The 14,269-nt window shown below is 35.9% G+C and overlaps 1 protein-coding gene across 2 annotated transcripts in view; it reads right to left on the bottom strand.

Moving 5' to 3' along the window:
• The window catches only part of PPA2 (inorganic pyrophosphatase 2), a 96,261-nt gene that overhangs the window by 65,696 nt on the left and 16,296 nt on the right, over positions 1-14,269 (bottom strand). For both annotated transcript variants that reach the window (XM_030313328.1, XM_030313327.1), the window contains exons 3-5: positions 12,357-12,401; positions 7,681-7,734; positions 6,126-6,245 (exon numbers count right to left, since the gene is read on the bottom strand). In XM_030313328.1, the coding sequence (XP_030169188.1) occupies positions 6,126-6,245; positions 7,681-7,734; positions 12,357-12,401 (219 nt within the window). The remainder of the gene's footprint in view (positions 1-6,125; positions 6,246-7,680; positions 7,735-12,356; positions 12,402-14,269) is intronic.

The following is a 14,269-nucleotide window of genomic DNA, read 5'->3' as shown; positions in this document are numbered from 1 at the left end:
AAGTGCAAGCTCTACAATCTTGTCACTTCTAAGGCAAGTTCTTCGTGATTTCCTTTACAGCAAAACACTAGACTGGTTCATTCTATTTCCAGTCCTGTCTTTAATGCTTTATATGCACAGGCCTCAGTTTTTATTACAAAAAGAGATTCACACTAAATGGTTTCTAACTTAACTTTATTATATAGTATAATTTTAAGTAATCACCAGGAGAAGAAATCTTGACAAATTTAAAACTTTGATGACGCCCTCTTGTGGAGTCCTAACTGTATAACTAGGCAGAGAAACAACTAAAAAAACCCTCAATATCCACAAGAGAAAATTCCAAATCTTAGTATTTGTTTCCCAAAAGTTAAGATTAGCATTCAGAACATAGAAATAACTTCCACAACTAAATAAGAAAAAGGGCAACTCAATACAAAATGGGCTAAAGACAAGAATAGGTAATTTAAAGAGAAAACATGAATGACTTATAAATATATGAAAAGATACCTAGTCTGATCAGAAAAATAAAAATTAAAACCATTAACATGACACTGTGTCAAAAACCTAAAAATCTAATAATGCAAAATATAGCTGACCCTTGAACAATGTAGGGGTTAGGGATGCTAAACCCCTGCACAGCTGGAAATCTGACTGTAACCTTTGTCTTCCCCAAAACTTAACTACTAACAATCTACTGTTGATCAGAAACCTTACCAATTACATAAACAATTAATACATTTTATATTTTATATGAATTATATACCATATTCTTAAAGTAAGCTAGAGAAAAGAAAGTGTTATCAAGAAAATCATAATAAAGAGAAAATACATTTATAATACTGTACTATAAAAACTCTGTATATAAGTGGATTCAAACCCATGCAGTTCAAACTCATGTTGTTTAAGGGTCAACTGTACTGGTAAGAATGTAAGGCACCTGGAACCCCATATACTGCTAATGGGTGTGTACACTGTAACAATGTCTTTTGTAAACAGTTGACAATACTTAGTAAAATAAGTGTGCAACGCATAGTAGGCAATCTGACTTATAGGTATATACCTACCAGTACATACGTATGTATACCACCTATATAGAAAAATTTTAGCATGGACCCAAGAAAAACATTAAAAAAATGAGAAACTATCAGCAGAAATATAAATAATGTTACTCTCATAAAAAAGATGACTATAAGCTATGAAAATAAATAAATCAAAATACAAAGATTATTGATCTAGCCTAAAATAAATCTTTCTCAACCTTGTGCAGGTGTTTGGTATCATTATTTACAATCTATAAATATTAATCAATACATCTGTAGTCACCATGCTCTGGGCCTTAGGTCGAAACATAACTGACTTGTACAGAGCTGTATATACAGGTGCTTCTTGAGAGCTACTTCCTGATTAATCAGGATTCCTATAACCAGATCAAAGGAAGTAGGATCTACCTAGCCACTATCTATTTTAATAGATTCGATCTGAAGCAAAAGCCTCTATGAGATGTTTTACTATTAGCAGCTACTATCAGCAGCAACAGTGTCAACATTGAAATAATATTCTTGAAAACTAACTATGGAACTAAAACATTTGCTTTGATTATCCCATTCGATATTGACAATAACCTTCTGGGGTGGGTGGTATGATGACAGAGATGTACAAATAGGCCTAAAGAGATTGAGTCACTGGTTCCAGGTTATAAAACTAATAGGTGGTACTAATCGATACTTGGGGTCAATAAACCACATTCATAATGACATATGAATAATAAACACAACAGCATTACATTAATACTGAAGAAATCTTGGGGATAAGGGAAGGGGTGGGCAAAACGGGTGAAGGGGAATGGGAGGTACAGGCTTCCAGTTATGCAATGAGTAAGTCACAGAGATGAAAGGTAGAGCATAGGGATAGATCAGTGGTATTGTAACTGCATTATATGGTGACAGATGGTAGCTGCACTTGTAGTGAGCACAGCATAACTTACAGAGCTGTCCAATCACTGTGCTGTACAGCGGAAAATAACGTAATAGTGTATATCAACTATACTTCAACTAAAAAATATTATTGTTTATTAAAAAAAATTACAGAAAGCTAAAATTTCATGATTCTAGTCCTTTAACATTACCCAGTCCACTAACATTAACAGGTCTCCTAAATATTCACTCAGAAGATATAACATTGGAATAATCCATTATACATGGAAATATAACTGGGAGAAAACAAAGCAAGCTTCTGCTCAGGCCGAACTCAACCTTTGGGGACAGCACTACTGCCAGCGAGGGAGAAGTTATCAAGGTTCAACAGATCTGAACTAAACACAGCACACTGATGAATCACCAGTAAGTGAGAGAGACTCCTACTTAAACAATACTCTACAGCTTAATGTTCTTCCAAGCACGGCTGGCTTGGTAACTGCTCTTAACACATATCCTGCTGTTACAAGACAAAGCATAAGAAAACGGCAAAATCCAATACCATACAAGCTTATGAAACAAATGCAACACACACAATGAATTCATTACCCTTTCTCAAATATTTATTAATCACCTACTCTGTGCCAGGCACTAAGCTAAGCAGTTAGTTGGAAAATGTCAATGTACAACACAGAAAGAATCCCTATCCTCCTGGAGTCTGCATTCTAGCTGGAAGAAATTAACAACAAATATAATAAATAACTAAATTATGGAACGTGTTAGAAGTTGGTAGATTCTATAGAAAAGGGAAAAAATAAAGTATGAAGCAGAACAAAAATTAAGGAGGCAGGGTTAAAATTCTAGAGGATCATCAGAGCAGACATCATGAAGGTCATTTATGAGCAAACGTTTAAGGAGGTAAGCCATGTGGGGTGCTTGGGTGGCTCAGTCGGTTGAGCGTCTGACTTCAGCTCAGGTCATGATCTCACGGTTCATGGGTTCGAGCCCCACGTCGGGCTCTGTGCCGACAGCTCGGAGCCTGGAGCCTGCTTCAGATTCTGTGTCTTCCTCTCTCTCTGTCTCTGCCTCTCCCCTGCTCACACTCTGTCAATCTCTCTCTCAAAAAAATAAACATAAAAAAAATAAATAAATAACGGAGGTAAGCCATGTGTGTACCTGAGAAAGAGTGTTCCAAGCCAGAGGACACAATAAATGTGAAGGCCTGAGGCACAAGTGTGCCTGGGGAACAAGAGGAATTGTGCACAGGCCAGTGTAAGAGTGAGGGAGCTGGAGGAGAAGGATGGGAAGCTGGAGATGAAATAAAAAACGTAAATGGGATCAGGGGCTGGCTATCATTTTAAAAGATTAATTCTGTCTTGACACTGACAATGAAGCAAAAAGATAATAGATACAATTATCCCATCCCATCAACACTTGGTCTAATTTCAATTTTCTATAAACAATAATCAATTTAGGGGTGCCTGCGTGGCTCAGTCAATTAAGTGTCTCACTCTTCATTTCAGCTCAGGTCAAGATCCCACAGTTAGTGAGTTTGAGCCCTCCAATGGTCTCTGTGCTAACAATGTGGAGCCTGCTTGGGATTCTCTCTCTCTCCGCCCCCCGTCTGCCCCTCTCCCGCTCACACTCTCTCTGAAAAATAAACTTAAAAAAAAAAAAAACATTAATCAACTTAGTTATTTTTGTTTGGTAAGTAACTTCAATGCGATAGACAGTATATTCTTTTGCTAAAGACTAACATACTCTTTTGGATTTGGGTTTAAAAAGATAGTAAAAATTTCCGGTTAAAAACGGCAGAGAGTGTAATACAGGTCTATTCTTCCTCACTTCCATTCTAGCCACACTGGCCTTTTTTCCTGTTATTCAACACAGTAGGCCTACTCCTACCTTGGGACCTTTACAACTTGCTGCTTCTTGCTGGATTCCCCTAGGGGTCCATGCTACTTGTCCCCTTACTTCCTTGAGGTCTTCACTCAACACCTACTCACTGAGGTCTTCCCCCTATCTAACACTGCAACAATCCCAATATATTATAGCCCCATTCCCTGCTTTATCGTTCTCCAACACACTTATCACCATCTGACACACTGTACATTTTATTACTTTTTTTTGCCTTGTCACTCTGTCCAGAATAAAAGACCCAGAAGGATCTCTGTCATTCTGATTACTACTTTAACTCCAGTACTGACAACCCTGCCTCGCAACATCAGGCGCTCAAAAAACATGTACTGAATGAATGAACAGCTCTGTGAAGGCTTGGTGTAGAAACAAGAGAAATTGGAAACACTGAAGGAGTCGCTGTGGTAAAATGGAAGCAAGAAAAGACAACTGTTGCAAAACGAGGCTGGAGCACAAAGCAGAGGCCAGACTGATTAGGCAGGGTGGAAGAGCCATGTTAAGAATATCATGTTTTATCCTTTTGGCAATATGAAACCACCAAAAAGGTTCTTAGAGGAGGAAAACATTAGCAGATTTAAGTTTTAAAATGTTATCTTGGATGCTGGATGGAGTATTAAATTTCAGTAGGCAATAGTTCAGGATGCATTAAGAGACTGCCACAGTCTAATTCTGTTATAATTAAAGTAGAGCTACTGTACCTAACAGACTAACATAATCGAAGGTAGGAGCATCTTGAAAATTCAAACATATCTGGAGGAGTAAAAAAATTTGTCAGGACTTTAGATAAACTACAAAAGCTCATAATTAGTAGATGATTAGTAGCAGTTATTATGCTCTATGGGAACCAGTGGTTCAGTTGCTGATTACCCCCATGAGATTGAATTCCTTTAGAAGAAAGATCATATAATAAAAAAGTAATAGTAGATGTAATAATGTGATCCCTATCCATCTGGCACTCTTCTAAGATGAATGTGCGATAACTCATTTAACCTCAACATGACCATATGCAATAGGTATTTTATCATCTCTATTTAACAGGTAAAGAGAGTGAGCCACAGAACGACACAGTAAGTTAACCAAAATCACATTACTATTACATGGCAGTATGGCTCCAAAACCCACATTCTCAGTCACGTATTTTGCTGCCTTCATTAATATATATTTGCTGCCTTATATTAATATATCATTTTTCTTTGTATACCCAACACCCATACACTGCTTAGCACATAAATACTTAATAAATGTTTAATGAAATAAACAAATACATCAACTTTAGTTTATCCCCTGCCTACTTTGTCTCTGTTTTTGTCTTTCTCTAATTCAAATGCTTCTTTGGCCTTCCCCTCATCCATACATCCTCTCCTACAGACAGTATCCCCTAAGCTTAACAAATTTTTTTTTTTTTACCCTTTTACTGCTAGGTCAAACCGAATGTCTACTTAGGCACCTGGGGAGTCAGAACACCTGCCTTCATGGTTTCAACAGGCCAGACATTCTTTTTCTTAGTACATCATTTTAGAAAGGCTTGTTTTAACCAAGAACATATCCATGTGGGTGGTCTAAATGCATCAAAGGCAGGCTGACTCTTTAGAAAACAATTTTCTTTTTTCTTCCCCTGTAAATATTTATTCTACAAGGGCAGCTGGTTTTTTGAGTTGGATAAAGCAAGTCTCCCTTTTTTCAGATATTTCTCCAAAATAATTTTGGAATTTCATGTAAAATATTAAAATTAATAGATAAAATAAAAATAGAAAGCTTAAATATCCAGATAGATGGTCTAATATAGATGGCTCTTATAATCATACAGACAAATACTTTTCTATATCCACTAAGCCTAGACAAAATTTTCATTCTATATACTCTGAGTTTCACTCACTAAATAATTTGGAAGGAGATATCATTTTCCAGGAGTGAGGAAACATGAAAAGAAAACAAAGTGGGATAAGAAAGGATGCTATCACATATGAAGGTATATAAAAGCATAATTTGTCACATTCAAAGAAATGACTGAAGATAAAGCGATAAAACATTTTTCACTGACTGTTAATAGCCAAGCCCAGAAAAGGAAATATGTTCAAAATGCCAAATATGAGTGTTCTATATCCCTAACTCCAAGAACTTGAGTACAGACATATATATAATTTGAAAAAAATTTACAGATACAATGAAACTCCCCATTAAAAAATTTTAAATTTACAAATCTGTCAAACTGACACGTCCTCAGAACCAATTTAACTTCAAGTAGTCCGCAGGATTTACAAGAAAATTTTTTCAGAAGACAGAGAAGTTTTACCACTATTACAAGAACGTTACCTGAGGGAGGGCACCATAATTCCATATATAACCCTTGTGAGGGAAGACATTCGCCACATAGCGTAGCTTGCCATCCTTTGTATCTTGTTTAATGGGATTCAATGGCTCCTTCGTGGCAATCTACACAGATCATGGAAAAAAGGGGGAAGGAGAATGAGAAATGATTAATCCTATATTCAAATTGTATGTTTTAAATCTGGTATTATCAGGTTAAATATTTATATTCTAACTTACTGGTCAAAGACACTGTAAAATAAGCTAAGCCAGCTCTCATTTCTAATTTACAGTGTTGTGTAAGAAAAAACATCTGGAAAGGAAACATCCCATTATAGATTTAAGTATTCTATTATTTATGCATTCATTTCTAATACAAATAACAGAATGACTGAAATGGCAAGAGGATAAAGATTAACCTACTTGCTGTTTCGTTTTTGTTTTTTTAATTAGTAAAAATTAGTGAAAATAAATACTAATTTTGGGCATCTTATCATCAATCTTATGATAAAAAGGTTAACTTAATTTTCACCAAGTAATTTCATTTGTTTTCTTTCTATCAAACATACTCAAACTGCCTTGTAAAAAAAAAAAAATCTATCCTATAAAGAATAACTGAAGCCATTTTTTAGTGAATAAACACTGCTTAAATTAGGTAGATTCTCAGATTCTTGATCCTATACCTGAGGTAGAAAGTAGCCAGAATTCTGAAACATTCTGAAGGAAGACCAAAAAAAGAACCTATTATTTTTACTTTTCCCTATCAAAATATTAACCAAAGCAATGCTAGTAATTAGTGACAATTCTCTAAATATAAATTCTGAAAAATACATACCTACATAATAATCTTTAATTAAAATACTTTAAATAGTATTTGCCATTGCATCCAAAGCTATAGGAAAAGACTTAAATAATGAAAGAAACTAAGTGCCACAAATTAAATTTCACTCAGAACTTTAAGGGATCTTACCTAACTGAAGATGGAACAATAAAATTCTGAAAAGCAAAAGGGAAGTTCTTGATAGGTTCATTCCTCATGAAAAGATAGAAAAGAAAAAAAAAAAAAAAGGTAACCAGGGGAATTAGCAGACACTCGTAGTGCTCATTGATCAAGAGTTGGCCAATAAAATGTTTTCGTTCCTGGTAGAGTAAAATCTAAAGGACAATTAAGTCCTTACAAACTAAACTTGCCATGATTCCCAAATAAGTATATTTCAACTGTATCTATGAACAAAAATATATCTCAGAATCTGTTTAAATAAACCTTGAAAAGATTTGTTATTTTCAAAGACAGAAGAGTCAAAGAAAATTAAATAAATATGTGTATAACAAACTAGAACGGCAAAAATAGAAAACACGTGCTTCAAAGTAAAAATTCAGCTCTATTTTGCTTTTAGAAATGAGATTCAAAGTTCACAAAAGTGTTTTCAATTGTTTGTATCATAAAGTAGTTTGTCAACCATGCGAAATTCAAAAATATTATGCCAAACGACTTGAAACAAAGTTTTTATATCATTATTACTTATAATTTCCATTTGATATTAATAGAAAATATTCATACCTCCATTTTAGCATTTGTCCACCGAGGTACTTCTACAACCATATTAAACAAAGTCTGCAGTTAAAAAAAAACAACAACAAAAAACAAAGAGAGATCGTTTTTTAAATTTTACCTATTCTTTATCACTCACCTCTTGTGTGACAATGCTTTAGTTTCTTTCCCTACAAAAATGTGTGCAGACTGTATCATACATCTGCATATGCCTTAAATTTCTTCTGAAAAATTAGAGAAGCTGTCTAAAACACAGCAGAATTTAAGCCATCATGTCACTTGAACAGTGCTGCAGTGTCAGAAGTTGCTATATTTCTGGAAATACCTTCACAGTATAGTGACACAACTAGAATGGGGTCAGGAAACCAGTTTCAAGTTTTATTTTCCCACTAAAACAGGAGTGATAGACAGGGTCCATCCTGTGAGTTGAATGTCTCACTTTTCCAATCTGCAAAGTAAGTGTAAATACTCTGTCCTACTCACCACCTACGTAAGGTTGTTATAAAGATCAATTATGTAATTTAAATGAAAATACAAAAAAAAATTATAAAATATTTTGAAAATCACAAAGCACTATTTAAATTCAAGTTACTATGATCATAATGTGAAATTAAGGATATCTGCGTAGGTTGGTATCAAGTTTACAAAGAGACAGACTAACGCCTTTTTACACTTAGTTTGCTTATCTAGTGATCTCTGGTTCCCTAAAGTTACAAAAGGACTACTACTTCTTTTTATCATGTTTGAATTTTGCACTGTTTAAAGCAAAGCAGATTATAGGTCAATGGTTAGCAAAAATAATTTCCCACAATACTTAGGAATACAAGGCTATAATTTCCTGCAGTTTGGGCCTTATAAAGAGAAAGTCTCAAGGGTAAGGCTGCCTTGCATGCCATTTTGATATCAGTAACTAACAGCTTACCATAGCACAGTAATGGTTTAAAACAGTGTTACACCAACTGTGGCCGAGAACCAGAGCTAATTGCAAGCTGACTGTTATAGGTTCACTTAGAAACATTTACAGCAATCTGATGCAGTAATTTTTAGGTCTGTTGAACCCTGAATTACACTTTTCTTTAATTACACTTTTCTTTAATTACACTTTTCTAATAATAATTGTATTTTTTAGAAGTATCAGTTCACAACAGATTAGAAATAAACCAAAAAACTAACCCTTTAGTATAGATCATTTGAGAAACCAGTGATTAAATATACTTACTCTCAATTGTGCCACACGTCAAAATCACCAGGAGAGATTTTATCAATTAAAAAAAAAAAAACTTCCTAGAGCCCCACCCCCCACATACCCACTTATTTGAATTCAATGGTTTTGAGGCAGGGCACTGCTTATTTTTCAAAGCTCTCCAAGCAATTTTAATATGTAGTCAGAGTGGAGAACTTCTGGTTTGCAGCATTGCTAAACAATATCTGAGGGCTTTCCAAGTGAAACACAAATGCTATTATTAATTCAAAGGATGCCATTTACACAACTAAGTATAAATTTAAATTGAGCCGCAAAAAATAATGACGGCTGTTCAATTTTTCTAGGTAAGACTAAAGTTTACCAATGACAGAACTGCATATCCATAATGAGATGAAGAACAAAGCCAAGAATGAATTCTCAACAATTGCTCCTTAGAAGTATGTCTCATACCTATCTTAGCAACCTCATACACAGTCTTGCTGTTATGTTTCATTTTCTATGCTCTTTCATGAGGTATCCCAGCACCTGTTTAAATATGTCTCAAGTAGCTGTTAAAAAGAAAAACCTAAGTAAATGGCAGATGTTCACATAATTTATTCATCCTTGAAAGCCTGGCTATAAGAGGACAAAGGCATACAGATGAATACTCAGAGGTGATAGAGAAGACCAGGCTAGTGGCAATTGTTTTACACAATGACACCTACCAAAACCACTCAGAGACTTGAATTAGGCCAAAAGAACAAAAGATAAGGTTTGAATCTTAAGCCTGCAAACCATCTCCCCTCATCATTTGTTCTGATCTCTAAAGAACAGATTTCCAGTCTGCTTTTCTTCTTTCCAGATAAAATGCATATAATCTATAATTTTTCAAAGCCAGTGTTAGTTGCGTTATCCTAAGACTACTGTTAATTATAAACCAGTAACAGTCTACTGACATCTAGTACAAAATCACAAAGACACAAGGGGACACATTTCCAAGAAAGTTGGGTATGAGCTAGGACCATTTACCTCCTTCAGTTATCTCCTCCATTTTTCCCTGCTATTTTTGTTGCAAAAACCAAAAAGATAACTAATAAGATACGAAAAAAAGTCAGTAAATTTTATATGCCTTTGGGAAAAATGGGAGGAAATCACCCTTCTTTTCTCTTTCCAACTCTTAAAAGATCAAATAAATTTTCGTTTTGATACTAAAAGCAAAGGCAACAAAAGCAAAAATAAACAAGTGATACCATCAGACTAATAAACTTCTTCATAGCAAAGAAAGCCATTAACAACATAAAAAGACAATCTAGAAATGGGAAAATGCATATTTGTAAACCATGTATCTGATAAGGATTAATATCTGAAACATAAAGAACTCCTGCAACACAACAGGGAAAGACCAATCTGATTAAAAGATGCGCAGAGGAATTGGACAGTTTTCCAAGAGACACACAGTCAACACGGACATGAAAAGGTGCTCAACATCACAATTATCAGAGAATGAGATATCACCTCACACCTGCTGGAATGGCTGTCACCAAAAAGGTAAGAAATAACAAGTGTGGGCGAGAATGTGGAAAAAGGGGAACACTCTGCATTGTTGGTGGGATGTAAATTGCTGCAGCCACTACAGAAAACAGTATGGCAGTTTTCCAAAAAATTAAAACAGAGCTATTGTATGATCCAGCAATCCCACTTCTGGGTATTTATCTGAGAAAAAAAAAAAGAACACAGGATATTAGAAAGATACCTGCACCCCCATATTCACTGCAGCATTACTTACAATAGCCAAGATAAGGAAACAACCTAAGTGTCCATCAATGAATGAACAGATAAAGAAGATGTGCTTAATATATACAGTGGAATATTATTCAGCCATGGGAAAGAAGGAAACCTGCCATTTGCGACAACAATGGGTAGACTGTTAGGGCATTATACTCATTGACATAAGCCAGACAGAGAAAGACAAATACTGCATTTTACCACTTATATGGAATTCTTATATATGAAACCTTATATATGGAATTCTTTAAAAAAAAGGGGGGGGGCAGACTAATTCATAGAAACAGAAAGTAGAAAAGTGGCTGCCAAGGGCTTGGGGTTGGGAAAAATCGTTCAGAATTATAAATAAATAAACACACAAACCACAAACAGACTCAAATCAGGCAGTCTCTGACAAATGAACCATGTTCTAAGAATTAAATTTTAAGTTGGCTATATGCTCTCAGAATACATTTTCCCCAATGAGAAAACTATTTCCAGGTTGATACATAAAGTCTCTAGGAAACTATAAAGCCTCGAACCCCTCAATGTCTATTCACCCAACATCTGGGGCAGTGGTTCTCAAACTTCAGTAAGTGTAAAATGCCCTGAAACACTCGTTAAATATGTGGACTAACTAGTCTCCATCAAGCAGAGATTCTGGTGTAGTAGATATGTAATTAAGGCCTGGATCTGAAATTTTAACAAGTGTTCTACATTATTCCAATGTATGTGGTTTAAGGACCATTTTAACAAACACCAGTTTAAGAGAATACAAGATGGACGGCAGGCAATGGTGGTGGGGACTGAACAACACCCAGGGCTATTTGTGGAAGTAGATTCAAAGGCTGGGGTCATGAGTTTCAGTTGAAATAGAGAAAAAAAAGATGGAAATAAAGTTGAAGGGAAAAGAAGGCTGAGGAAGGTGATAAGAAATGCTGTCTGGCATCAGTAAGATAAAAAGGCATCAACAACATGAGATGAGATGACAGACATCAGTCAGACGTTCTGGGCCTAAGTCAACAACTATTGAAGGTTTGACAGTCACATATTTAAAAGATATATTTAGAACATGTTTATTCTAGCATATAGGTGGTCTTTTTTCCTCCTCTATCCCCAAAAAGATTTGTCCCTGCATTCTAAAACAGCCTCTCAAACCACCTTTTTCCTTATAATAAAAAAATGACAAAGTGACCAATTTTCATAAAGTACCTTTACTTTAGACTATCTACCATGATAAGTAACTTGCTACTAAAACCTGGGTTCTGTTCCTGACTCTCTCTGGTTTTTCACTTATAAGTTGAAATGTTAAGGGGATTCCTAGAATAGTCAGATTCATAAATAGAAAATGGAATAGTAGTTACCAGGGGCTGGGTGAAGGAGGGAACGGAGAGTCACTGTTCAGTGGGCAGAGTTTCAGTCTGAGAAGAAATTCTGGAGATGAACGGTGGTGATGGCTGCACATGCGGAAGTACCTAACTACACTGAACTGTACACTTTAAAAAGTGTGCAATAAAGAAAACGGTAAATTTGATTTTATAAACAAGAAAAAGAAATGAAATGGTAAGATCATCCCTAGCTGCCATACACACATATTGGAAGAATGAAAACATCAGAACGCACACAAAAATCTTCATAGAGGGGAAAACTTTAGAAGCACTTTACAAATGCAAACAATCATCGAGGTCTTTAACGGACAACAGAAGTGATTCACAAAAATAAAAACCTTTAGATATACCTCATATTCATCATTTCGTGCTCTCTTTGTAGGAATGCCATTTTCCTATAAAAGAAAAGATGGTATTTGTGATTGTAATATCTCATCAAAGAATACACCTGCACTGCAAAGCAATCCAAGTAAGCCTACTGCAGAAATATTCCACTATAGAAGCTGTCCAGACACCGGGTTCAACAGAGAACTACCGAATGCCCAGTTTCTTTTCTCTCAGCATTTGCATCCCCAGTGCATGAGCATCAAGGTGTTTCATAAAATAAATTATTAGAAAAGCTAAATCGCTTTCAAGTATATTTTCCTAGTTTTTATAAAAATAAGCAAAGGCTCTGTTCGGTCTTAAAGGAAAGACTGTCAGTCTCCCGTGATTACACTTAAAACAGTCATTTCATTATTGAAATGAAACTCTAGGGAGCATGACTAACAAGCCATGAAAGTACTCAGCTACACCTCCTGCCTGTAAATTCCACAAAGGTGTGATTACTACGCCTCCATCAAGCACTTTTAAATTAAAAAAGACTACATGATGGGTTGGGAAGAAAAATTACTCCATTCACAAATGCTCACACTTACATGTAACCTTTACACACCAAAAAAACAAAAACAAACAAAAAACACCAAAGAAGGAAACAAAACAGAAAAATGACTATCCCAAGTAGGCCCTGAAACATTATTTCTGTTCCTAAAATAACCACCTCCCAAAGTACAAGGTGCAACAGTTCTAATCATTATAGTTGAGGATGGGAGAAACTTACGTACACAACCACTGTGTGTACCAATCCCCACGTGCCCAGAATTCACAGGCATATCCTGTTCTATGTTAGTCCTGCCCTATTCTCAACTTTCTCATATTCCCCAAAACCCATTCTCCTTAGGCAGAATATCATGCCCACTGGAATGTTTCTAGTCCATTCTTTGTTCCACCGCCACCCCTACCTACTACCTGATTCCACAAAATATTTTTTGTTAGGTGAACAGATTTTGTCATGGTACACCCACACATGAAGCAGCACCCACCAATCACTCCTTTCATTATCCTGTTCTAGTTTTACAGCACTTAACATTCTCTGATTGACTTGTTTCCTGGTTGTCCACCTCCTTCCATCGAGTGGGAACTATATGTCCTATCTATCTTACTCACTGCTGCAACCCTAGTGCCTGGAATGCCGTCTAGCTCATAATAAGCCTGCAAGAACTGTTTACTGAAAGAAGAAATTAGTAAGTGAATAAATAAATGCATGCACTTTTGGCCAAAAGCAAGCAGTGGTGTTGGGAGACAGGAGATATTTGGGTTGGACTGTTCACCGGCCAAAACAAAACACATGGACATACATACAGTAAAATGGAGTTCTTTCTGCCCTCTCTTTGCCTTCTTTCTCTCTCCAGATTATATGACCTCCTGTCCTGCAGCTGAATACTACTTAGAAGTAATGAGCTGGAATGATTGCACAAGAGCAATTAAGAATACAACCTTTGGAGTTAGAGCACCTAAATTCATATCCCACTTCCCACAACAGACGATAGATTTGTGACCAGGGGCAAGGTACTGAACCTCATTAGCAAAATAAGGGTAATAACAGTAGCCCTAGCTGTACTCAGATAATGCAACTCAAGCTCTGAGCACAGTGCTTGGATAAGCACTATGAGCATTCAATAAATCTTCACTATTATTCTCCCTGCAGCCATCTTATTGACAGTCCAGGCCTCTGAAGGGCTGGAAGGCAGCACCAATCCCACATCAGTGTTCCATAACCTTCCTCCTGGAATGATGCTATTCTCACACTAATTCTAATTCATGAAGGAGGCTTACAATCCTGTTGTGATAACTCTGTTATCCTTCTTGACTTCCAACCCACATTCTTTCCTTTCAAAATGCTTCTAAAAAGTATTTTGTGGTGATACTAGAAGTACATGTTGTC

This window comes from Lynx canadensis, chromosome B1 (assembly GCF_007474595.2).
Source record: "Lynx canadensis isolate LIC74 chromosome B1, mLynCan4.pri.v2, whole genome shotgun sequence".
Lineage (NCBI taxonomy): Eukaryota > Metazoa > Chordata > Mammalia > Carnivora > Felidae > Lynx > Lynx canadensis.
This window is presented reverse-complemented; position numbering and strand designations above follow the sequence as displayed.